The sequence below is a fragment of the Sturnira hondurensis genome, unplaced genomic scaffold, assembly GCF_014824575.4.
Source record: "Sturnira hondurensis isolate 20B ecotype Veracruz unplaced genomic scaffold, ASM1482457v3 Scaffold0009244, whole genome shotgun sequence".
Taxonomy (NCBI): Eukaryota; Metazoa; Chordata; class Mammalia; order Chiroptera; family Phyllostomidae; genus Sturnira; species Sturnira hondurensis.
This window is the reverse complement of record NW_028081875.1, coordinates 3264504-3290560: the sequence shown is the minus strand read 5'-3', so window position 1 is coordinate 3290560 and position 26057 is coordinate 3264504. Positions and strand designations below refer to the sequence as shown.

The window sequence follows — 26057 nt, the reverse complement described above, 5'->3', positions numbered from 1 at the left end:
AGTGAAATGAAGGGAAATGCACAGGGAACCAATAGTGATGGGAAGGAAACTGGGACTCAAATCAAGGGAGTGGACCAGAAGGAAGAAAAAAATAACGGAACAAAAAAGAATGAAGAAACAAGAATTCAAAAACATGAGGAGAGGCTTAGGAACCTCCAGGACATCTTTACATGCTCCAACATCTGAATTATAGGGGTACCAGAAGGGGAAGAGGAAGAGCAGTAAGTGGAAAACTTACTTGAACAAATAATAAAGGAGAACTTCCCCAGTCTGGCAAAGGAAATAGACTTCCAGGAAATTCAGGAAGCTCAGAGATTCCCAAAGAAGTTGGACCCAAGAAGGAACACACCAAGGCACATCATCATTACATTAGTCAAGATGAAAATGGAGGACAGAATTCTAGAAGCAGCAAGAGATAAGGGGACAGTCACCTACAAAGGAGTGCCCATCAGACTGTCAGCGGATTTCTCAAAAGAGGCCTTACAGGCAAGAAGGGGCTGGAAAGAAGTATTCCAACTCATGAAATCCAAAGACCTACAGCCAAGATTGCTTTATCCAGCAAAGCTTTCATTTACAATGGAAGGACAGATAAAGTGCTTCTCAGATAAGGTCAAATTCAAGGAGTTCATCATCACCAAGCACTTACTGTATGAAATGTTAAAGGGACTTATCTAAGAAGAAGAAGATGAAAAATATGAACAGTGAAAGGACAGCAAACTCACAGTTACTAACAACCACACCTAAAACAAAAACTAAGGACAGCTAGATCAGAAGCGGAGCCGCAGAAATGAAGATCACATGGATGGTTAGCAACAGAGGAGTGGGAGGAGGAGAATGGGGGAGAAGGTACAGAGAATAAGTAGCATACATGATGGGGAAAAAATAGACAGGGAGAGGGCAAGAGTAATATAGAAAATGTAGAAGCTAAAGAACATATGACACATGGACATGAACTAATGGTGGGCAGGAGGGGTGTGCAGGATGGAGGGGAGTGAAGGAGGGGAATGGGACAACTGTAATGGCATAATCAATAAAATATATTTTTAAAAACATGCTGAGTAAAAATAAAGCAGGGAACAAATATATGTTCACAAAGGAAGATCAAAGGAATTTATAGGGGTTGGCAAACTACAGCTCTCCAGATCTAAGAATGATTTTTACCTATTTAATAAATTGTCAAAACAAATAAAGCATAAAAATAATATGCAACAGAGACCATAATGTAACCCCCATAAGCTAAAATATTTACTGTTTCCCTTTAAAAAAACATAAAACAAAACGTTTGCTTTTCCCTCTTCTGTGACTGGGATTGTGGTTAATTTTTATTTTTAAAAACAAAAAATGGGTTTCATGAGTTTTTTTATTTAAAAATTACAGTATTAAAATCGATCTTGCTTTAGGAAAAGGCACATTTATTTGGTTAAGAAACTTACAGGGTTTAGAGTAGATTTATTTAACCTTTACTCCCTTTCTTGTGTAGCATGATGAACTTGCAGATAGTCTTCCCTGCACAGAGGGAGAGTTTATCTTCCTTCGTCTTAATGTTCTTCGTGAGGTACGTAGTCATAATCATTGGAATCTACACTCTAAAACAAGGTGCCTCTTAATAGCTTTAATGACAGTGTTCTGTTTGGTTGTAGTATTTGGAAAGAGAACTCACCATGGCCAGCCTACCATTCACATTTGATGTTGAACGGAGCATTGATGACTGGGTCTTCATGTGCTTCTTTGTAGGAAATGACTTTCTTCCTCATCTACCATCATTGGAGATTAGGTATGTGTGTTTCTGTGAGTTTTCAGACTACTGCTCTAGCCTCCTCGCCTTTACACTGCATATTGGCCCTAATGCCTGTTTGTTTCCTGGTTGCAGGGAAGGTGCAATTGACCGTTTAGTTAACATATACAAAAATGTGGTACACAAAACTGGGGTAAGTGCATTCTTGAATAATTTCAAAACAGAAGTATTTGCTTTTATAAGAAGGTCATTTTCTATGTATTTTATCACTTACAGGGTTACCTTACAGAAAGTGGTTATGTCAATCTGCAAAGAGTACAGATGATCATGTTAGCAGTTGGTGAAGTTGAGGATAGCATTTTTAAAAAGAGAAAGGATGATGAGGTAAAGTGTTTCTATTGCAGTAGCTAAATTGCTCCTGTCTCTAATAGGGTATGATAATCCTGTGATTGTAATTTTAACCTCTTTCAGTGTGTTATATCATTACAGTGTAACAAACATCAGTGTAATCATTAGTGGTTAGTGCTTTAATTATTTTATAAAGGTTGTGATGCTTGCTGTATGGAACTATGTTGCACACTGTGAATTGCATTGTAACTTTTTTCTCTTCATGATCTTAATTAAGATATAACATAAAATGAGGGTTCCAGCGCTACAAGAATGCTGGGATTGAGCTAGTACCTGCCAGGTTTACAGGAAATATTTATTCTCTGCAAGACAGGTTAAGAGCTAGGAACTCTACTCTGGTAATAGAATGTACAATATCTGGGTTGGATTGCATCAGTCATGGCAGATGGTTGTAGCTTTCAGTAAGAAATTTAAACATATAAGAAGAAAATAAAATAACCAAGCTCTCAGAAAGTGATTATATCTGATAAGGTGAGGGCTTAGGTGAGAAGTCCAAGTTTTTGACTTGGCAGTTGGGAGTTTGCTGATGCCATTCCCTGAGATAGCAAGTACTGAGGTAAACAGGTTAGGGTGGTTACAAGGTAGAAATTGAGTTTCATTTTAGAGATAACTGGGTTTTAGGGATACCTCAAACACTCAGAATACTTGAAAGGGGAAAAGTCTGGGAAACAATGTGGTAGATGTGTGAAAAGCTCAGAGCAGTAGTTTTTTAAAAGGAGGTATGAGAACCATTAGCAGCTGGAAGGTACTTCAAGTGATGAGTCTGAACTTGAAATCTCTGGGAGCTTGTGTGTAGTGAAATTCCCTCCAAAGGAAACCTCAAGGAAAAGCGTGGGCATTTAAGGAGAATGAGGAGCCAGTTCTAGAGAGATGGGAGGGAATATCTGAAGAGAGGGGAAGCCATTAATACTGCTTGAGGCGTCAGAGCTGTATGGACAGACCCCTAGTCTTCAGCCAGGGGTTCAGAGGCCCTGGGGAGTTAGTGGGGGCAGCAGCCTGGAGGCTGAATGTGTCAGAGCATGATTGTGGGGGAGTGGGAAGGGAGGTAAGCAGTGGGTAAAATGAACAGATAGTAGTAACTTCTTAGAAGTAAAGGAAATCCTTTTGGAAACTGATTTTATAAAAGGTAATATGGCTATTTTGAGCAAATAGCAACATAATATTGTTATATTGCTTCATGATCTAACAGATTCAAACATGTCATTGTATCCGATAAGATTTCATATTTTCTTCAAGTTTGTTGTTTTAGAACTTTGGGTAACATTTTAAGTAAGAGTAAGGAGACTGTTTAGCATTCTTTCCAAAGTCTTTGGTATTTGGTAATCTTCTTTGATGGAAAGAATTTTTCACATGTAAAATTCAAATAACAGAACTAATTTTGTCTGGAATATCAAGTGTCTACCAGAATGGCCTTTTAAAAAAAATTTTTCCCCACCCCCCCACCCAGACCAAAATGGCCGTTTTTAACTAAGTCTTCAACAATTATGGTGGCTTCACTTGACCTGCTACCATTTATACTTAAGAAAAAAATATATTTATTGTGTACTACTTCGTGTAAAAGCATCTTGTTAGAATAGTCCTTTTATGTGGCTTTGGCAGAGTATATACTATTAAATATTGGTTATTTTTGGCATTAGAGCAGGTTGTATGGGATTTGATAGATTCCAGAGTGCTTCAGATTTAGATAATAATAATGGTTTTCAGATGGCCTGGCAAAAATAGCATTTTAATACTGTGGATCTTTTTGGTGTCCTTGACATCATATGACGTCCATCAGTGTGGTTGGGCATGGGTGGGGGTTTTCATGAAACCTCAGAAATTCAACATAAAAGTATATGGTGGTATATGTTTTCCTGGAAAGTGTGTCCACTTTTGACAGATTTCTAGAGGAGTTGATAGCACCCAGATGGACTGTTCTGCTTATGTGTTACCACCACCCTTAGAAATAATGACCAGCAAAATAGAAGAGGAATGCATTCAATATTTTTTTACTAAATAAGGAATTAGGTAAAAAATGTGATGCTTTTTATTTTTTGAGCTTTGAGGTTTGACTTTTGTCTTGCAAATATTGTTTATTTATTCAACAAATATTTATTGTTACCATGTGCCAGATAGTTTTCTGAGTGTTACTGATACAACAGAAAACCAAATCAAAACAGAAGAACACAAAAATGTCTAACCTTACAGAGCTGTTGTTTTTCTGGGGGAGATGGATGATAAGTATAAAAACTTAAGCAAATTGAGTAATGTGTTAGTGGTAAGTGCCTGGAAGAAAATTAAAGCATGTGAGGAAATATCTGGGAAGGTGGTGATAGGTAGTTTGCAGTTCTAGAAAAGGTGACTAGAGAGGACCACACTAGCAGATGACTTTGTATGAAGACCTGAAGGATGTGAGATGTATATAGGAAAAGCATTTCAGATAGAGGGAGTAGCCACTGGAAAGCCTCTGGGGCAGGAGCATACCCAGATGTTCACAGAACAGCAAGGAGCCGGTGTGGTAGGAGCAGAGGAAGCAAAGGGAAGGTGATAGAAGAAGTTAGAAAGATGATGGAGGGCTAGATCTGGTAGGACCCTTCAGGTCATTTTGAGGACTTTAGCTTTCATTCTAGAGGGTTTTGAGTATGAAAGTGACAAGAACTGGCACATATCAATCATAAAAGGGTCACTAGCTCTTATATTGAGGCTCACTGTGGAGGCAAAGATAGAGGCAGTGATCCCATTTATGAGAAGTAAACCCGTGTAGTATGGAGGCAAAGAAAGAAGCAGTAAACCAAGTCCAAGGGAGCTAGTGTAGTCATAACAGTTATGACAGGAAATATGTGGATTTTGTGTTTTGAAGGTAGAACCAATGAGATTGGTTAATGAGTTAAATGCTAGGTGAGAGAAAGAAAGCGATAAAGAATGATTACAAGGCATTTTGAGCAGTTGAGAAATGGTCTGAGCAACTGTGATGAGGAAGCCTGGGAAGTGCAAATCTGGGGGCGGGAATTCCATTTTAGAGATTCTAATTGGGGAGAGATCCTGGTTTGACAGTCATAAGCATATAGATGATGTTTAAAGCCATGAGACTAGATGGTTTACTCCCATGAGAGTATGGAAGGAGCAAGGTCCAAGTATTGGTCTCAGATGAATACCCAACATTAAGAGGTTGGGGAGTTGAGGAGTAAGGGCAGGCAGCAAGAGTGAAAGAGGAGAACCAGGTGAAAGTGGTGTCCTAGAAGACAAATGAAGAGCATGATTCCAGAAGGAGTCATTGTCAGATAAGGACTGAGAACGGAGTAATGGATTTTGCAGTCTGTAAGTCATTGGTGACGTAGGTAAGAGAAGTTTAATTAAAGAGGGGGGTAAAAGCTTGATTAAATAAGTTGGTGGTTTTCATATCTTAGGAGTTTTCAAGGTAGTCAGTCACTGTGTATTGAACATTCAGGTCCTCTTTTGGCAGAAAAACATTCTGTTAACACATATTGCAGTTGGCAGTACTGATTGGAAGAGATAGAAATGAAGCTGGCAGAATGACAGTACAGTACCAGCTGGCCCTGTTTGAGGCTGCAGCTGCAGCCACAGCCATCTTAGCTGTCATTTCAGTGCCTTGACAGTCACGGAATCGTGGGCATAAGAGGAGTGCTTTCTGGGTTAAAGGAGGCTTTTGAATGGTCCAGGTAGTGGGGAGCAAGATAATCCCAATTCTAGGCAGTTGAAACCATGGCTGCATTTTGAAAACTTACCAGTGCAGACAGGACCCTTTCCTGTGAGTTAAATTGGACCGCAATAAGCAGTGCAAAACATCTGAAATTTTCTTTCTTTCATTAGATTGACGTTTTGGAACCAGTGGTGGGAATAGTACTTATATAGAGCCCACTTCTCTCTTTACTCACTTGTGCCATAGATGTTACAGAGTCAGGAATTGTCAAGCCCTTTTTTAGGTAACACAGGCTTGTTACTAAATTCTCTTGTCAACATCTTTAAATTTGATATCTTGATTATTAACTGAATTGAGCCACAACTTAAGAATTCTTTGTTTCCTTACTTATTTGTATCTTCTTCTTATTGGGAGCCTGTTTGCTCCAGGGTAAAACCAATGATTTTTGTCATGAGTCTTTCATACTTTGTGAAATTATACCAAAAACCATGTGGGAAAAAATAGGAACAATTAAATTGTATCTAAACTCAATACAGAATGCTCTCTAACCATCTAAAGTTCTGGTAAGCAACACTTTAAACATATAGTCCATTATGTAGTTTAATTATGTACCTAGGTTTCTGAGGTCTTCCTTTAAAGCTTTAATTGCCTCCTAAGTCATTCCTGATAATGTTTAACTCTTACATTTTTGTGTAATTATTTGACAGAATATGTGGATTTTATACTTTTAGGACAGTTTTAGAAGACGACAGAAAGAAAAAAGAAAGAGAATGAAGGTGAGTTTTAATTAATTTTGAAACATTGGCTGTAGCATAACTTTACAGTTTGGGACGAAGTAGTTTATTACAATAGCTTTTTATCCCTTATCCAGTAGGAGTCAGTTAGGGACATAGAGTTCATTGGGTTGCCTTCTTACCTACAGAAAGAATGCAAGTGCCAATTTTATTTTATTTTTAAAAAATTACGTTTTATTGTTCATGCTATTACAGTTGTCCCAGTATTTCCCCCTTTGCTTCCTCCACCCGGCCCCCTCACTCCCTCAGGCAGTACCAACACCATTATCCATGGTCATGGTTCATTCATTTGTGTTCTTTGCCTCCTCTATTCCATATACAGTACTTAAATTCCTATGACTATGCTGTAACTACCAATTTCTACTTCTTTTCACCGATCCCCCACCCCGTCCTGTTTGGCAACCATCAAAACATCCTCCGTATCCATGGTTTTGTTTCTGTTGTGCTTGTTTGTTTACTTTGCTTTTGAGGTTCAGTTGTTGATAGATATATATTATTGCCATTTTATTGTTCACTTTTTAAAATCTTCTTAAAGAAGACCCTTTAACATTTCATATAATACTGGGTAGTAGTGATGAACTTCTTTAGCTTTTTTTTGTGTGAGAAGCTCTTTACCTGCCCTTGAATTCTAACTGATAGCTTTAATGGTTAGAATAATTTTGGATGTGGGTCCTTGGCTTTTCATCATTCTGAATATTTCTTGCTAGTCCCTTCTAGCCTGAAAAGTTTATTTTGAGAAATTAGCAGAGTCTTATGGGAGCTCCCTTGTATAGGTCACTTGCTGCCTTTAAGATCCTGTTTTTCTCTTTAACCTTTGGCATTTTAATTATGTTGTACTTTGGTGTGGGCCTTTTTGAGTTCATTTTGCCCAGGTGGCACTCTGTGCTTCCTGGACCTGTTTATCTATTTTCTTCACAAAGTTAAGGAAGTTATCTGTCACTATTTTTTCAAATAGGTTTCCAATTTCTTGTTCTTTTTCTTTTCCTTTTGGTGCACCCGTGGTGCAAATGTTGGTGTGCTTGAAATTATCTTTGAGGCACCTTACACCCTTTTCATTTGGGGGGATTTTTTCTTCTCCCTGTTCTATTGGTTGTTTTTTTTTCTTTTGATTTGTTTTTTGTTTGGGTTTTTTTGCTTCCTTATATTACAAATGCTGATTTGATACTGAGCTCCATCCATTCTACTATTGATTTCCTGTAAATTGGTCTGTATTTTGGTTAATATATCCTTTGTTTCTGACTGGATCTTTTTCATGCTGTTGAAGTTCTCATGAAGTTTATTGAGCCATCCTTATATCCAGTGTTTGGAACTCTGCAACTATTAGAATGCTTGTCTCCATTTTGTTTGTTTGTTTGTTTGTTTGTTTGTTTTTCTGGAGTTCTGTTTTATTTGGGTCATGTTTCTTTATCTCCTCGTTTTGGCAACCTCTCTGTGTTTGTTTCTGTGTATTAGGTGGAGCTGCTATGTTTCCCAGGCTTGGTAGAGTGGCCTTACATAGTAGATTTACTGTAGAGTCCAGTGGCACGTGCTCCCCTATCACCTAAGTTAGGTACTCAAATTGTGTCCACCAGCTCTTGCCCTGGTGCTGGACAGTTCAGTTCCTCGTCATATGTCTCTGGTGCCTTTAGTCTGCTACCCCTCTGCTGGAGCCCAGAGAGAATGAGGCTAAGTAAGTCTATGCACAGGACCTTTGAGAGGAACTACCTGGAACTCCAGTTTCTGTCTCCTGCAGCCTTAATCCCCACTTGTTTTTCCAGACTGAAGTTATGGAGACCTCTCTTCCTGGCATTGGAACCCTGGGCTGGAGGGCCTGGTATGAGTGGGGCTGGGACCCTTCACTGTTGAGATATCCCTTCTGATTTTTGTTGGCCATATGTGGGTGTGGGACCTGTTCTGCGTCTCCACTCTTCCTACCAGTCTTGGTGTGGTGTCTTTAATGCTGTAGTTGTAGGACCTCTATTCATCTTGATTTTTGGTGGTTCTATACTTTAGTTGTTATTTTGATGTAGTTGTGGGAGGAGGTGAGCTGTGTTTACCTATGCTGCTGCCATCTTGACTGGAAGTCCTAGTGTTGATTTTAAAGTAGTCTTTATTTTGGTTTGGCATCTGAAGGGGTACACTGGAGGGGCAGGAGGGCGTGGATGGCACTTAGTTATTTGAATTTTTTATAATAGGTAATAGTTTTGTAATAAAAATAGTTAACCCTTTGGATCATCTTGAAAGTTATTACAGTCTGTTTACATCTTTGTTAGGTTAGTGTTCCCAGAACATGACACTCGAAACTTTGTTGTTTCTCTGTGGAAATCATTAGTAACTCACTTGTCCCCTCAGAATACAATATTGTGTTCATATGGTATGCAGAGCACACAAGGATCTGGTTGAATTCCAGCTACCCAGGTTTTCTCTGCCTTTTATGCATAAATATACCATATCCCTCCAGACTCAGAGCATTACTTTCATCTGGTACCTCCAAATGGATTTTTGACTTCACCGCTCCCTCATATCTTTTCCAAAAAGTCTCCCTGTTGCTTCTGCTCATAGTCTAGGTTTAAGAGTTTTTTCTTTTAACTCTGGTGCTTCTTACTGTAATAATTTGTTTTCTTAATTCCATGATTTATATTCATTTCTTTAGTTCTTGTTTTTCTGGTCTTTCTTTTTTTTAATATATTTTATTGATTATACCATTACAGTTGTTCTATTGCCCCCCTTCATTCCCATCCACCTGCACACTCCCTCCCCCACCATTCTCCCCCCCCTTTAGTTTATGACCACATGTCTCAAGTTCTTTAGATTCCATATTTCCCCCACTATTCTCCCCCTCCCCCCTATCTATTTTCTACCTACTGTTGATGCTATTTTCTGTACCTTCTCCCCCCATCTCCTCCTCCCACTCCCCTGTTGCTAACCCTCCATGTGTTCTTCATTTCTATGGTTCCCCTCCTGAACTAGCTGTCCTCTTGGTTTGCTTTTGTTTTAGGTGTGGTTGTTAATAACTGTGAGTTTGCTGTCCTTTCACTGTTCATATTTTTCACCTTCTTTTTCTTAGATAAGTCTCTTTAGCATTTCATATAATAAGGGCTTGGTGATGATGAACTCCTTGAACTTGACCTTATCTGAGAAGCACTTTATCTGTCCTTCCATTGTAAATGAAAGCTTTGCTGGATAAAGCAATCTTGGCTGTAGGTCTTTGGATTTCATGAGTTGGAATACTTCTTTCCAGCCCCTTCTTGCCTGTAAGGCCTCTTTTGAGAAATCCGCTGACAGTCTGATGGGCACTCCTTTGTAGGTGACTGTCCCCTTATCTCTTGCTGCTTCTAGGGTTCTCTCCTTCATTTTCATCTTGGCTAATGTAATGATGATGTGCCTTGGTGTGTTCCTTCTTGGGTCCAACTTCTTTGGGACTCTCTGAGCTTCCTGGATTTCCTGGAAGTCTATTTCCTTTGCCAGACTGGGGAAGTTCTCCTTTATTATTTGTTCAAATAAGTTTTCCACTTGTGGCTGTTTCTTTCCCCCTTCTGGTACCCTTATAATTTGGATGTTGGAATGTTTAAAGATGTCCTGGAGGTTCCTAAGCCTCTCCTCATGTTTTTGAATTCTCATTTCTTCATTCCTTTCTGCTTGGATGTTTTGGTCTTCCTTGTGGTCCACTCCATTGATTTGAGTCCCAGTTTCCTTTCCATCGCTGTTGGTTTCCTGGACATCTCCCTTCATTTCAATTAGTTTAGCCTTCATTTGTTCCTTTAATTTGTGACTATAATCAACCAGTTCTGTGAGCATCCTGATAAACAGTGTCTTGAATTGTGCTTATGAGAGGCTGGCAATCTCTCGGTCGCTGAGAGTTATCGGCTCTGGGACTTTGAGTTCTTCTTGCGCCATCTTTTGGGCTGTTCGTGCCTGTTATGTAGCAGGATCGGAGCCCTAGGTGTTCACCAGAGCAGGGCAACTAAGTTGCTGGGTTGTGACGTTGTATGTAGGGGTGGGGTCAAAGAGGAGCAATGGTGTCCCGTCTGCCATCTCCTGCCGTGGCCCCCAGAGGTGCGGCAGCTGCCACCATCACCAGGCCAATGCGTTTTGTCCCACTGCATGCGAGTGTGCCACCGCCGTCAGCCCTCGCTCCCTGGGGCCTGCGTGGTCCGTCTCACTGTGTGTGAATGTGCGACCGCAGTCAGTCTGCCCCATGCCCTGACTGAGTCCAGGCCACATGCGTGCCTAGGTCGGGGGATCGGTCCTGCCCAACCCTCTTCCACCGCTGGCTCTGCCCCTCTTACCGTCCCGGTTGCATGGTTAGATGTAGTCGAACTTCCGTATAATTCAATTTTCTGGTTTTTTTTGTCTGTGTCTTTGTTCTCCAAACCTTTGTTGTATTCAAACTTGGTTGTGGGAGAAGGCACAGTGTTTCCACCTATGCCTCCATCTTGGCGGAAGTCCTCTGGTCTTTCTTACTAGATTTTTAATTCAGGGATTTTAAGGACTGCATTTTGTTACTATATTTCATTGAAAATGACCAATTTCAGGAACCTAGAAGGGGGAAAAGTAGAGTTCTTTATTAGCATTTAGGTTATAAATCACTTCGATGGGGAAGGGCATATTTATTTTCTACCTATAAATTATTTTTTTCATTCAGTATCTTTTTAAAACATCTGTCTTTTATTAGCCAGCCATGACTGTTTCCTATTATAACTTTAAGCATAGCTCTAAATAAATAGGAAGTTAAATTCTGGCAAGGTAAAGAGTAAATAAAAATTATATTCCTAAAATCAAACTCTTTGATATATATTCCTATAAATCAAAGTCTTCACTCATTTTTTATTTTAATAGCTATACTTATGTGCTTAAAATTATGTCTTCATTGTGTTCTGAAATTTTCAGTAAACATACTAGAATAGCCTAATGAGATTTGAAATGATTTTCTGTATATATCATAACAGTGATTTATATATCTTTTTAGAGCAGAGTTATTAAATATTACAGACTGTTGTTTACTGGGTAAATTACAATCAAATTAGTATCAGAACTCTGTGATGTTAATGGAAATCCATTTTCATCTCTTAAGTGCTTGCAGTGGGGACTCTTATTTTGTTGCCTTTTTTCTTCCGGTCATCTGTGCTGTGATTTAATTTTAATTTCTACATTTATTTCTCTTTTCGTTAGAGAGATCAACCAGCTTTCACTCCTGGTGGAATATTAACCCCCCATGCCTTGGGTCCAAGAAATTCACCAGTTTCGCAAGTAGCCAGTAATCTGAGACAAGCAGCCTATGAAATGAGGATGCAGAATAACTCTGTAAGTGACTGACTTTTGTGTGGCATTGAAGAGTGATGAATATCAGATGCCTCTTGCAGCTATGTGTGAATTTTGTTACTTAGCTGGGAGTTGTTTTACAGTTTTTTTCAATTTCTTTTGCCTTGACATAGTTTTAGTTTTGTTAAATTCATTTTTATCAATATGAAAATATCTAAGTGATGTGAAAAAAGAATGTATGTAAATATATACACATATGGCTAAGTGGCTATAGTGATTCTGTAATGCAAACAGATCAAAGGAACTAGGTGATGATGCCAGAAGCATGATATGGTCATACAGATGTCTCATAGCTGAGGCAAGATAGGAAGGTGGGTTATATGATTTTCCTTTTCCTTCCGGGGATCAGTGATGGTCATTTTGCAGAATAATATTCCTCATTTGTCAAATATAGGTACTCTTGAGTGCCTAAGCTCTCACTCTCCAACTCAGCTTCTTGTAATAGTGCCAACAGACCATGAGCTCATAGTACATAGTGGGGCAGCAGCAGGGGTGAGGGAATACACAATCAACTGACATTCACAGACAGCAGATAATCAAAGTTACTGCTTATTTCAGGCTAGTAGGCATGGGTAAGAGAGGATGTGTTATAGAGGGAGGCAAGATAGTACACAATCGTTGCCATGATATACCCAAGGAAATGGCATAAGTTTGGATGTTTAAATTTTATTCCGGTAGTTACTGTATTGATGCTAAATCCCTTATTATAGGGCAATACTGTATGCAGAATTTTGGCCATATCAGGAGACTGATTGGATTTGTATTGCCATAAATTCATACCTAGAATTTTTTTAGGGACCTTAGATTTAGAATTTGAGAACTGAGATTTTGCATCTCTTGGGAGAAGCAGGTTAGGCTTCTGTTGTGTTTTTGTTCTGTTTGACTTTTGTTTTGTTTTTTTGTCTTATTCTTTAAACCATTAGTAGAGTGGGGTGTGGAGGGTCAGTGAAAGGGATTGCAATGAAACACAAATAGAACAGAAAACTGATGTCCATCGTCTAAGATGATAGTGACTACAGTCCCCTCAGAGTAGAAAGAACTGAGAGTAACAAATATTCTCAAACAGCATGTTGGTAATAGAATACTTTTCTCTTAATCTCAGGGAGGCAAGAAGGTTTAAACTTCACCAGCTATGATGCTTTGTGAAAGATTCCAATATTCAATTCAGATTTTACAGGACTAGATCCACTATTGAGTATTATCTGCCATGGGAATAGGAGTGGGGAGATTGATGATTAGGTCACTTATTTGATCATGTCTTAATTCCTGTTGACACAGTTATTCATTTTGGAGTATTTGTGTGTAGGGATTTTCATCTAGAATGTTCCAAATTTAGAAAAATCATGAAGTAAAATTATAAAATTCATTTAAAATTGTGATGTTACTTTAAAGAGGAGCCTTTAAGGTTATGTTTTATTTGTTTCTAAATGTTTGACATATTAGTCTCCAGATGTCTACTGATGATCTGTATTGTTATTACTCTATTACATATCTTTTGTTTCCTCATAAATGTTTTTATTTAATTATTTTATATAAGTGCTTTTAAATGTGTGCTTTCATTATATCTGTGGCTAGGCTTTAGTTTAATAAGATTGATTGCAAAACTAGTGTTTTCAAATAAAATTTGAGCTCTGACTGGTATAGCTCAGTGGATTGAGCACTAGCCTGTGACCCAGAAGGTCATCAGTTTAATTCCCATGCCTGGGTTATGGGCCAGGTCCCCAGTAGGGGATGCATGAGAGGCAACCACACATTGGTGTTTCTCTCCCTTTTTCTCCCCTCTTCTTCCTCTCTAAAAATAAATAAATAAAATCTTTTTTTAAAAAAAGAAATTTGAAGTGGCATGAATCTGGTATATTCAGGAAAGAATACTTTTATTGGAAAAGATGGAACAGAAAGGAGAACTAGTAGATTTAGTATTGAAGAACTATACCTTTTTTTTTCTTGGAAGGTATGTTATTTTTATTATCTAAAGATAGAGTTTGTATGTTTGTCAATTTGGGAAAGTTTGCTTTTTATAACAACTACTCTGTACTAGTTCTGGCCAAGATGGAAACGTAGGTAGAAACCCTTTGCTTCTTCACACAACCAAAAGGAGAAAAACAACCAATCTAATATCATTAAACAACCAGAAGTGCCAGAAAATCAAACTGCATGGATCTCTGACAACCACAGAATTAAAGAAACAATCAAAGAGAACAACCAGACTTGTAAAGCGGCAAAAGGACAGACACTGTGGTGAGGCAGTGGACTGTGGGGGTGGGGCTGGCTACAGAGCCATGGCAAGCTGTTCAAGAGGGGCTGACTGAAGGGGAAACTGCAACTCAGAGGTGGTTGTGGACTATAACCACCATTGCTACGCTGGGAGAAACTCCTGGTCTCACACAAGAGTTCACTGAACAGTGTGCGCTAGAGAGGAGTGCGGAAGCTGCATTGTTCTCTCTCTGGCCCCTCCCCCACAGGCAGCAAGGTAATGCCTTAGCACAGCAAAGAGGATTGACCTGGGCTAGTGAATATAAAGGCTCCTCCCCCTTATAACTTAACGGGGGCCCCAGCAAAGAAATAGGGCCAAAATGAAAGAACAGTGCAAAACCACAGAAAGAGAGCTGAGCAAGGAGGATATAGCCAACCTCTCTGATGGAGAATTTAAAGCCCTGGTAATCAGAATGCTCACAGAACCATTGAGCTTGGTCAAAAAATGAAAGATACTCACAATGAAATAAAGCAAAATATTCAGGGAATCAACAGCGACAGGAAGGAAACCAGGGCTCAAAACAACAAAAGGAAGAAATAAACATCCAGCTGGAAAAGAATGAAGAAACAAGAATTCAAAAAATAAAGAGAAGCTTAGGAACCTCTGGGACAACTTGAAACTAAAGATCTATAATTTAGATATATAATTCCAATATCTAAATTATAGGGGTACCAGAAGTAGAAGAACAAGAGCAAGAAATTGAAAACTTATTTGAACAAATAATGAATGAAACATTCCCCAATCTGGAAAGGAGGCTTCCAGGAAGTCCAGGAAGCCCAGAGAGTCCCAAAGAAGTTAGACCCAAAGAACACACCAAGGCACATCATCATCATCAAGGTATCCAAGATTAAAGACAGAGAGAATCTTAAAAGCAGCAAGAGGAAAGGAGAGTTATGTACAAAGGAATGCCCATAAAACTATCAGCTGATTTCTCAAAAGAAACCTTACAGGCAAGACAGGGCTGGAAAAAATGTATTCAAAGTCATGAAAGGCAAGGACTTCCATCCAAGATTACTCTACCCAGCAAAGTTACCATTTAGAATGGAAGGGCAGATAAAGTGCTCCCCAGATAAGGTCAAGTTAAAGGAGTTCGTCATCACCAAGCCATTATTACGTGAAATGTTAAAGGGACTTATCTAAGAAAAGGAAGATCAAAACTATGAACAGTACAATGACAGCAAACTCACAGCTACCAACAAATGAACCTAAAAAACTAAAAGAAGAACAACGAAAACAAAAACTAAGCAAACAATTAGAATAGGAACAGAACCAGAGAAATGGAGATCACATGGAGGGTTATCAGTGGGGGGAAGAAGTAGAGGAATAGAGGGAGAAAGGTACAGGGAAGAAGAAGCATAATTGGTAGGCATTAAATAGATGGGGAGAGGGTAAAAATGGTGTAGGAAACAGAGAACTCAAAGAACTTACTTGTACCACCCATGGATATAAACTAAGGGGGGAATGCTGGAAGTTTGGAGGGTGCAGGGTGGAAGGGGGATAAAGGAGGAGAAATTAGGAAAACTAATAGCATAATCAATAAAATATAATTAAAACATTAAAAATAAATGTAAAGCAGCATTTCATAGGCCACCCAAAAGAAAAATACTCTGAATTTAGTTGATAAAAACATAACTCTTATAATTTGATCTAGATGGATTACTGTTGGGTTTAAAAAACGATGATGAGCCCTGGTCAGTATGGCTCAGGTTGGTTGGAGCATCATTTCATAACCAAAAGGTTGCAGGTTCGGTTCCCATCTGGAAACATGTGACCTCTGGTCCACGCATGTGCAGGATGCAACCAATTTATGCTTCTTTTTCACATTGGTGTTTCTCTTCCTTTCTGTCTCTCTAAAAGCAATGGAAAAAAATGTCCTCGGGGGAGGATAAAGTGGAAGAAAAACAATAATGATGATGAGCCCTGGCCAGGTAGTTCAGTTGGTTAGAGCATCATCCCAGTATGCTAAGGTTTCTGGTTTGATCCTCAGCCAGGGCACATGTAAGAATCAGCCCATGAATATATAAGTGGAACAACAAATCAATGTTTCTTTCCCTCTTCCTCCCTGTTTCTGTGTGTCTCTCTGTTTCTTTCCCCTCTTTTTCTCTCTCTGTCTTCCTCCCTACCCTTCCCCTCTGTCTAAAACCAATTTTTAAAATACATTTTATTGATTATGCTATTACAGTTGTCCCATTTTCCCCCCTTTATTCCCCTCTGCCCTACATACCCCCTGCCATCAACGTTCTCCCACCTTAGTTCATGTCCATAGGTCATACATATAAGTTCTTTGGCTTTTACTTTTCCTATACTATTCTTAACCTCCCCCTGTCTATTTTCTACCTACCATTTATGCTACTTATTCTCTATACCTTTTCCCCCTCCCCTGTTGATAACCTTTCATGTGATCTCCAGTCCTGTGGTCCTGTTCTAGTTGTTTGCTTAGTTTGCTTTTGTTTTTGTTTTAGGTGTGGTTGTTAAGAACTGGGAGTTTGCTGTCATTTTACTGTTCACATTTTTTATCTCCTTTTTCTTAAATAAATCTTTTTAACATTTTACATAATAAGGGCTTGGTGGTTATGAACTCCTTTAACTTGACCTTATCTCAGAATCACTTTATCTGCATGCCCTTCCATTCTAAATGATAGCTTTGCTTCGTAGAGTAATCTTAGCGGTCCTTACTTTTTTTATGACCTGGAATACTTTCTAGCCCCTTCTTGCCTGCAAGGTCTCTTTTAAGAACTCAGTATGATGTGCCGTGGTGTGTTCCTCCTTGGGTCCAACTTCTTTGAGATTCTCTGAGTTTCTTGGACTTCCTGGAAGTCTATTTCCTTTGCCAAATTGGGAGAGTTCTCCATTATTTTTTCAAATAAGTTTTTGATTTGTTGCCCTTCCTCTTCTCCTTCTGGTACTCCTATGATTCAGATGTTAGAATGTTGAAAGTTGTTCTAGCGGTTCCTAAGCCTCTCCTCATTTTGTTGAATTCTTGTTTCTTCATTCTTTTCTGGTTAAATGTTTCTTTCTTCTTTCTAGTCCACTCCCTTGATTTGAGTCCCAGTTTCCTTCCAATTGCTATTGGTTCCCTGTACATTTTTCTTTATCTTTTTTAAAAATATATTATATTGATTATACCATTACAGTTGTTCTGTTCCCCCCCTTCATTCCCCTGCACCCTGCACACACCCTCCCCCACCATTCTCCCCCCCTTAGTTTAAAACCACTTGTCTCAAGTTCTTTAGATTCTATATTTCCCCCACTATTCTCGCCCTCCCCATATCTATTTTCTACCTACTGTTGATGCTATTTTCTGTACCTTCTACCCCCTTCTCCTCCTCCCACTCCCCTGTTGCTAACCCTCCATGTGTTCTTCATTTCTATGGTTCCCCTCCTGAACTAGCTGTCCTCTTGGTTTGCTTTTGTTTTAGGTGTGGTTGTTAATAACTGTGAGTTTGCTGTCCTTTCACTGTTCATATTTTTCACCTTCTTTTTCTTAGATAAGTCTCTTTAGCATTTCATATAATAAGGGCTTGGTGATGATGAACTCCTTGAACTTGACCTTATCTGAGAAGCACTTTATCTGTCCTTCCATTGTAAATGAAAGCTTTGCTGGATAAAGCAATCTTGGTTGTAGGTCTTTGGATTTCATGAGTTGGAATACTTCTTTCCAGCCCCTTCTTGCCTGTAAGGCCTCTTTTGAGAAATCCGCTGACAGTCTGATGGGCACTCCTTTGTAGGTGACTGTCCCCTTATCTCTTGCTGCTTCTAGGATTCTCTCCTTCATTTTCATCTTGGCTAATGTAATGATGATGTGCCTTGGTGTGTTCCTTCTTGGGTCCACCTTCTTTGGGACTCTCTGAGCTTCCTGAATTTCCTGGAAGTCTATTTCCTTTGCCTGACTGGGGAAGTTCTCCTTTATTATTTGTTCAAATAAGTTTTCCACTCGTGGCTGTTTCTTTCCCCCTTCTGGTACCCCTATAATCTGGATGTTGGAACGTTTAAAGATGTCCTGGAGGTTCCTAAGCCTCTCCTCATGTTTTTGAATTCTCATTTCTTCATTCCTTTCTGCTTGGATGTTTTGGTCTTCCTTGTGGTCCACTCCATTGATTTGAGTCCCAGTTTCCTTTCCATCGCTGTTGGTTTCCTGGACATCTCCCTTCATTTCAATTAGTTTAGCCTTCATTTGTTCCTTTAATTTGTGACTATAATCAACCAGTTCTGTGAGCATCCTGATAAACAGTGTCTTGAATTGTGCTTATGAGAGGCTGGCAATCTCTCGGTCGCTGAGAGTTATCGGCTCTGGGACTTTAGTTCTTCTTGCGCCATCTTTTGGGCTGTTCGTGCCTGTTATGTAGCAGGATCGGAGCCCTAGGTGTTCACCAGAGCAGGGCAACTAAGTTGCTGGGTTGTGACGTTGTATGTAGGGGTGGGGTCAAAGAGGAGCAATGGTGTCCCGTCTGCCATCTCCTGCCGTGGCCCCCAGAGGTGCGGCAGCTGCCACCATCACCAGGCCAATGCGTTTTGTCCCACTGCATGCGAGTGTGCCACCGCCGTCAGCCCTCGCTCCCTGGGGCCTGCATGGTCCGTCTCACTGTGTGTGAATGTGCGACCGCAGTCAGTCTGCCCCGCACCCCGAGTGGTTCCGGGCTGCCTATGCGCCTAGGTCGGGAGACCTGTCCTGCCCGACCCAGCTCCGCTGCTGTCTCTGCCCCTCTTACCGTCCCGGTTGCATGGTTAGATGTAGTCGGACTTCCGTATAATTCAATTTTCTGTCCTTTGGCTGTGCCTTTGTTTCTCCAAACCTTTGTTGTATTCAAACTTGGTTGTGGGAGAAGGCACAGTGTTTCCACCTATGCCTCCATCTTGGGAGAAGTCCCCTTGTACATTTTTGTTTGTTTCATTTAGCATATCCTTCATTTTTTCATCTAATTTGCGACCAAATTCAACCAATTCTATGCGCATCTTGATAACCAGTGTTTTGAACTGTGTATTTGATAGGTTGGCTATCTCTTTGTTGCTTAGTTGTATTTTTTCTGGAGCTTCAATCTCTTCTTTCATTTGGACCATTTTTTTTTCCTGGGCACACCTGTGGCCCTGGAAAAAACACAGGGGTGGGGCCTTATGTGTTCACCAGGGCATGTATCCCTGGTGACTGCCTGTGACACTATATGGAGGGGGGGTAGTCCGAGAGGGAACAGTGGTGCTTTCTCCGCTCTCTGCTGGTTTTCAGTCACTTCCCCCGCTACCCACAAGCAGAGTGGGTCCTTCTGGTGCTGATTCCTGGTGGGTGAGTTTGTGTACATTTTAGGACCCTGTGGGTCTCTCCAATGAACTCTCTTGTCAGGCTGGGAGTTTCTCTCACTGCAGGCTCAACCCACACAGGTGTTTTCAATCAGTGGTTTGAGGCTTTATTTCTCTGAGCTGGGACCCTGGGTTGCTTGCTCTGTCTGGCTTCCCAATAGTTCCTCCCAGTGTATCTGTGTGCAAATGAGGGACCACTGTCTCCACTAGCTGCACCCTTGCTGGCCAGCCACCACCTTGCATACCCCAGGCCTTCAGCCGCTGCCCTGCCAAGAGTCTGGATGAATGTTTCTTCTTTAAGTCCTTTGTTGTCGGACTTCCATACAGTTTGATTTTCTGGCAGTTCTGGTTGTTTTTTATTTTTAAATTATTGTTGTCCTTTTGGTTGTGTGAAGAGGCATAGTGGGTATACCTACGCCTCCATCTTGGCCGGAAGCCTAAGATCAATTTTTTAAAAAAATGATTATAATTTACTGAATTGTTAACTACGTTGTGCCAGGCAGGCAGTATGTTAATAATTTTTCACACATATTATTTTATTTAGTCCTTGCAATAACCTGTAAAGAGATAGAACATTATCATCTCTCTTTATTTGAAGCAGAGGCTAACACAGGTTAAATAAAATGTGCAGGGCCGTACAGTTAGTAAAGATTAGACCTGCTGTTTCAAAATCAGATCTGTTTGTCTAAAAATACCCATCTCATTTTCCAGGTACAACAGTTCTTCCTGGATTTATTTTTATTAATTTTTGACAGTATTGGCCATATAGTATCATGATAAAATTGATATTACATATTTTAAAAGGAGCATGCCATAAGCTCTATGAAATATAATTTTGCTTTGTTGTAACTTTTCTTGGCCTATGGTGTGAACTACCTTTATGCTAAGGTTTTAGTTAAAGTACTAAAAGAGTCTTCTCAGCTTTCAACTTAAAAATAATTTAATTTGCTCAAAATATCTAATATACTGTGAATAACAGAAGGAACTTTAAAAAAAATTTAATGTATTTTATTGATTATGCCATTACAGTTGTTCTATTCCCCCCTTCATTCCCCTGCACCCTGCACACCCCCTCCCCCACCATTCCCCCCCTTTAGTTTATGACCACATGTCTCAAGTTCTTTAGATTCTATATTTCCCATACTATTCTTGCCCTCCCCCCTATCTATTTTCTACCTACTGTTGATGCTATTTTCTGTACCTTCTCCTCCCTTCTCCTCCTCCCACTCCCCTGTTGCTAACCCTCCATGTGATCTTCATTTCTATGGTTCCCCTCCTGAACTAGCTGTCCTCTTGGTTTGCTTTTGTTTTAGGTGTGGTTGTTGATAACTGTGAGTTTGCTGTCCTTTCACTGTTCATATTTTTCATCTTCTTTTTCTTAGATAAGTCTCTTTAACATTTCATATAATAAGGGCTTGGTGATGATGAACTCCTTGAATTTGATCTTATCTGAGAAGCACTTTATCTGTCCTTCCATTCTAAATGAAAACTTTGCTGTATAGAGCAATCTTGGTTGTAGGTCTTTGGATTTCATGAGTTGGAATACTTCTTTCCAGCCCCTTCTTGCCTGTAAGGCCTCTTTTGAGAAATCCGCTGACAGTCTGATGGGCACTCCTTTTGTAGGTGACTGTCTACTTCTCTCTTGCTGCTTCTAGGATTCTCTCCTTCATTTTCATCTTGGCTAATGTAATGATTATGTGCCTTGGTGTGTTCCTTCTTGGGTCCACCTTCTTTGGGACTCTCTGAGCTTCCTGGATTTCCTGGAAGTCTGTTTCCTTTGCCAGACTGGGGAAGTTCTCCTTTATTATTTGTTCAAATAAGTTTTCCACTCGTGGCTGTTCCTCTCCCCCTTCTGGACCCCTATCATTTGGATGTTGGAACGTTTAAAGATGTCCTGGAGGTTCCTAAGCCTCTCCTCATGTTTTTGAATTCTTGTTTCTTCATTCTTTTCTGTTTGGTCATTTTTTTTCTTCCTTGTGGTCCACTCCCTTGATTTGAATCCCAGTTTCCTTTGAATCACTGTTGGTTTCCTGTGCATTTCCCTTAATTTCAATTAGTTTAGCCTTCATTTGTTCCTCTAATTTTTGACTAAAATCAAGTAGTTTTGTGAGCATCCCGATCACCAGTGTTTTGAACTTTGCATCTGAGAGGTTGGCTGTTTCTTCGTTCCTTAGAGTTATCAGCTCTGGGGCTTTGAGTTCTTGAGCCGTGTTTTGGTCTGTTCCCACCTGTTATGTATGAGCGGCAGAGCCCTAGGTGTTCTCCAGGGCAGGGCAACTCAGTCACTGGGTTGTGATTCTGTATGTGGGGGCGGGGTCAAAGAGGGACAATGTGGTCCCCTCTGCTGCTTACTGCCACTGGGGCCTGAGCGGTCTGTCTCACTGCTTGCTCCTTCGCCTGGTTTATCTGCGCACGAATGTGTGACCGAGGTCACCCTGCCTTCTTGAGCCCTCACTCAGTCAGCCCAGTGCTACCACACACCTGGGAACTGCCCACGGCTGCCTGCATGCCTGGGTCGGGGGATCTTTCCTGCCTGACCCAGCTCCGCTGCTGGCTCCGCCCCTCTTAGTGGTCTAGCTGAATGGTTTGTTGTTGTCAGACTTCTGTGTAGTTCAGTTTTCTGTGTTTTGGCTGCATTTTTGTTTACTAAAACTTTGTTGTCTTTAAACTTGGTTGTGGGAGAAGGTACAGTGTTTCCATCTATGCCTCCATCTTGCCGGAAGTCCGAATAACAGAAAGAACTTGTACCATGAAAATCTTTTCTGCCTGTGTTTTTGTTCATTTAACATAAAACTAAGGTTTCAGAAGATTATACTTTTTATATTATATATTAAAATACTTCAGGGTGCTACTATATTCATTGAGTTAGGTACACAAGGAAGATAATACTGATAATACATTGTTTTTTAAATTATTTTTTATTTTTAGAGAGTGAGGAAGAGGAAGGCAAAAAGAGAGCTCTGGATTTGTCTTTCTACTTATGTATGCATTCATTGGTTCATGCTTTTATATGCCCTGACCAGAGATCAAACCTGCAATCTTGGTGTATCAGAATGGCACTGTTAACTGAGCCACACAGTCAGGACCAGTACTAATAATTCACTTTAAAATAATAGTTTAAAGTGGTATCTAAGTCTGAAGTGATAAAATCCACATTTTTCTAAGATAACTAATAGATTTTTATTTGTACATTGAATTTTAAAATAGTATGTATAAAATAATTTAAGTTATCTTGCAGAGTCTCAACAGTTGCTTTTCAGAGTGGTGGTACTAGGTTGAACACTTAGCATTTAACTTTGTTCTCACCAATATTGAATTTTTAATGTATTATTTATATATTATTATATACACATATGTTTTTCCAATTATAATTTGGTTATGTAAATGATAGAAAGTGATCATGAATTTGTGGCATGAGGGAACTACCAAAGGAAAAAATACTTAATTCCTTAAATTTAAATGTGTAAAATTAAATTCTTCTTTTTTTTCATTTGAAGCAGTTTTATCCTTAAAACATTCCTTTTTTTTTTTTTTTTTAATCTAAACCTAAGAAGCTTGGTACTATATTACTTGTTTGTGGGGAGGTGGAATAGGACAATGTCAGTGTTTATACTTTCTAATATATTTACCATATCTGTTTGATAGCTTTTTTTAAAAATGTGGTATTGTGAAACATGGTGGTAATAGAAATTTGGTGTAACTTCTTATGTGAAATGAATAATTAAATCCCTCCTTTGTAATGTTGTTGCAATTATCTGCAGAGTCCTTCAGTATCTCCTAATACAAGTTTCACTTCTGATGGTTCCCCGTCTCCGTTAGGAGGAATTAAGCGAAAAGCAGATGACAGTGACAGTGAACCTGAGCCAGAGGATAATGTCAGGTGAAGCCATTTTTTTCATAGAATTTTGTTAGCAAATTGCTGAAATAGGTGCGGTCTGAGTAATACTATTTAGCTGAGAGCAGTAGTGCCTTCAGATGCTTGCCTGTGATCTTTTTGCCGGTAGTTAATTAATGTGGATGGTTGGAATAGTCAGTAAATTCCAGCAACACGTGTAAACTATAGCTGGTAAACTTAAGTGTCTATCTTAGTATGCATGCAGGTTTTCATCCTCCAAAACCACTTTTTCCTCTGAGACCAGGCACTAGATCAGCTAGACACGAGGTGTTTTTGATCAAGTTACAGTTTTGAGATTAAATTTTCAGGTTGCTTAACCCAGAAAGTTCAGTTACACTTGGATACTTAATATAGTTTGTTTTAATTGTCTAATTTGAAAAGGTTATTCCTCAAAATGAAAGTGTGAAAGACATTTGGTTAAGAGATAAATGTATATATTTTGAAAACCACAAACTTGAGTATGCAGAATTATATTTCAGGGAGAAAAGTTTCCTTTAGCTCTATATTTAAAATAGAAAACTTCGATTATTTAATTTATTCACAAGGTTTTTGGTCATTATATAACAATAGTATGTATAACAGCCTCTTGTATAATTAAATCTAGGTTTGAAGCCTGGGTTCCAAATACAAGACCAACAATATCAATAATTGTAACTCATTATGAATTTAGCGAAATGGTATCAGAGTTAAACAAATAATGGTCCACAACTCATGCTGCTTTTATAGGTCATGGTTGGTGTGTTTGTATTTATGATTAGAAACCTCAACTGTCATGTGTGGTACTGCATTTTCCTAAACGTTCTTTAATGTGACATTCTGAGTTCTGTGGTGTCTTGTGATGGAACAATTACCTGATCTGATCTTTTGTTCTCTGATTTTATAATTCTGGACTTCCTTCTTAGAGTGCTTTTTGTTTGACTGTGTAGCTATTATATCAGTGAATATTAGCTTAATAGTTCACTTGATTTATTTAGTACATTATTGTTTAGTCCTGTTCCTGAAGATAATAAAGGTAGAAATGTTGTATCAAAAAAATATTTGATTTTTTAAAGCATTTATTTTACTGATATTATCAATAGTGCTAATGCACATTATGGATAGTAGATATTTCTCCTACTTGATGTTCTGTTAATCCTGTGTGTGTGTGAGAGAGAGAGATTAAAATTGATATGACATATTCTGAAACATGACTGCCATTAATTTGTAAGGCTTGGTGCATAGTAGAAAATAGCCCTTTAATAGGGAATCATCTTGATGTTCTTGATCTGTCCTGGTGTTTGTCTTTTTATTTTAAAGTGATCTTTGCCTCCTTTTCTTCTTTCAGTAAAATGTTTAAATGTTTTTGAGAATGAGAAATGAGTACTTAAAAAACATACTTCAGGTGAAAATGGGGTTCTTCATATTGTATTTTTGGTGATTAGTGATAATTTAGTGAATTGATTGACTTGCTTCTCAGTTTAGCAGAACATACATACATAACTTAAGCCAACAGCAACTCTTATCTCAAACAGGGATAAGGGGGCCCAAGGGTAGAATAGATACACATATAATGTCTGCTTGGTTCTGAGATTATTTTCTTATAAATTATCTTTTACCTTTTAAAAAGTGAATTGTGCAAATTACTTTTTAAAAAAGCAATTTGGCTTTTTTTTGGTATATTTTAAATATGTTTTAACAAACTGAGGAACGTGACCAATATAAAATATCCTCAGTATTTGAATCTTAAAGTGTGGTTTTAGGATTGTTCCACAATCGAAAACATGTAAAAGAGCCCTGGCTGGTATGGTTCAGTGGATAGAATGCCAGCCTTCGAACCAAAGGGTCCATGGTTTGATTCCCCCTCTAGGGCACATGCCTGAGTTGCAGGCCAGGTCCCTAGTAGAGAGCGTGAAAGGGCCAACCACACATTGGTGTTTCTCTCCCTATCTTTCTTTCTCCCTTTCCTTCTCTATAAATAAATAAATACATTTTAAAAATTAAAAAACATGTAAAACTGAAAATTTGAGCAAACAAGTGTTAGTAAAGTAGCATAAAAAAGATTATTCTTTTTTTTTAAATGTAGTTTTATAATGGCCTTACTGGTTCATGTTATGGTTTTTGATGTTTAAGTTCATAATAAATCCTGTGAAAGTGGACTTTTCGGAAGTAACTAATTGAAACTGTATTGGCATTACTTTTTAACTCATTTACATTTTACCTGGATGCTAAATATAAGTTGATTTGGGTGATAAATTGGTAGACAGTTTACTGAAAATTTATTCTGCATGAATTGGTTTTGACTGGTTTTTAGGCTATGGGAAGCTGGTTGGAAGCAGCGGTACTACAAGAACAAATTTGATGTTGATGCAGCTGATGAAAAATTTCGTCGTAAAGTTGTACAATCTTATGTTGAAGGGCTCTGCTGGGTTCTTCGATATTATTACCAGGTATAAAAATAATTATTTTCCTCTAAATCTCCAGCTGATTTTAGGAAGAGAGCGATTTCTGTAATGCTGTGTGTTAGTGAGCTATGTTTTGAAATTAAAGCCAGACTCAAGTTTCTTATTTAGAAGTTCATTACCTTAAATAATACTTGCTTGTAAAGCTCCTTAAGTGTTAATATATAAACAAAGCTAATTTTTGTTATGTTAAAGAATTTCATCATTAAATTCTGTGGTTGTGTACTTTGTCTTTAATATGATTAAAATTGGCGTTTTTTTAATAATCTGGAAAATGTTAGTAACAATTTGAAAGGAATT

At 38.9% G+C, this 26057-nt stretch overlaps 1 protein-coding gene across 4 annotated transcripts in view; it reads left to right on the top strand.

Moving 5' to 3' along the window:
• Positions 1-26057, top strand: part of XRN2 (5'-3' exoribonuclease 2) — a 113978-nt gene that overhangs the window by 36689 nt on the left and 51232 nt on the right. For 2 of the 4 annotated variants that reach the window (XM_037057011.1, XM_037057010.1), the window contains 9 exons: positions 1481-1555; positions 1641-1774; positions 1871-1928; positions 2012-2119; positions 6515-6559; positions 11729-11860; positions 22353-22406; positions 23186-23304; positions 25610-25745. In XM_037057011.1, the coding sequence (XP_036912906.1) occupies positions 1481-1555; positions 1641-1774; positions 1871-1928; positions 2012-2119; positions 6515-6559; positions 11729-11860; positions 22353-22406; positions 23186-23304; positions 25610-25745 (861 nt within the window). The remainder of the gene's footprint in view (positions 1-1480; positions 1556-1640; positions 1775-1870; positions 1929-2011; positions 2120-6514; positions 6560-11728; positions 11861-22352; positions 22407-23185; positions 23305-25609; positions 25746-26057) is intronic. The other 2 variants (XM_037057013.1, XM_037057012.1) reach the window with 1 other exon arrangement.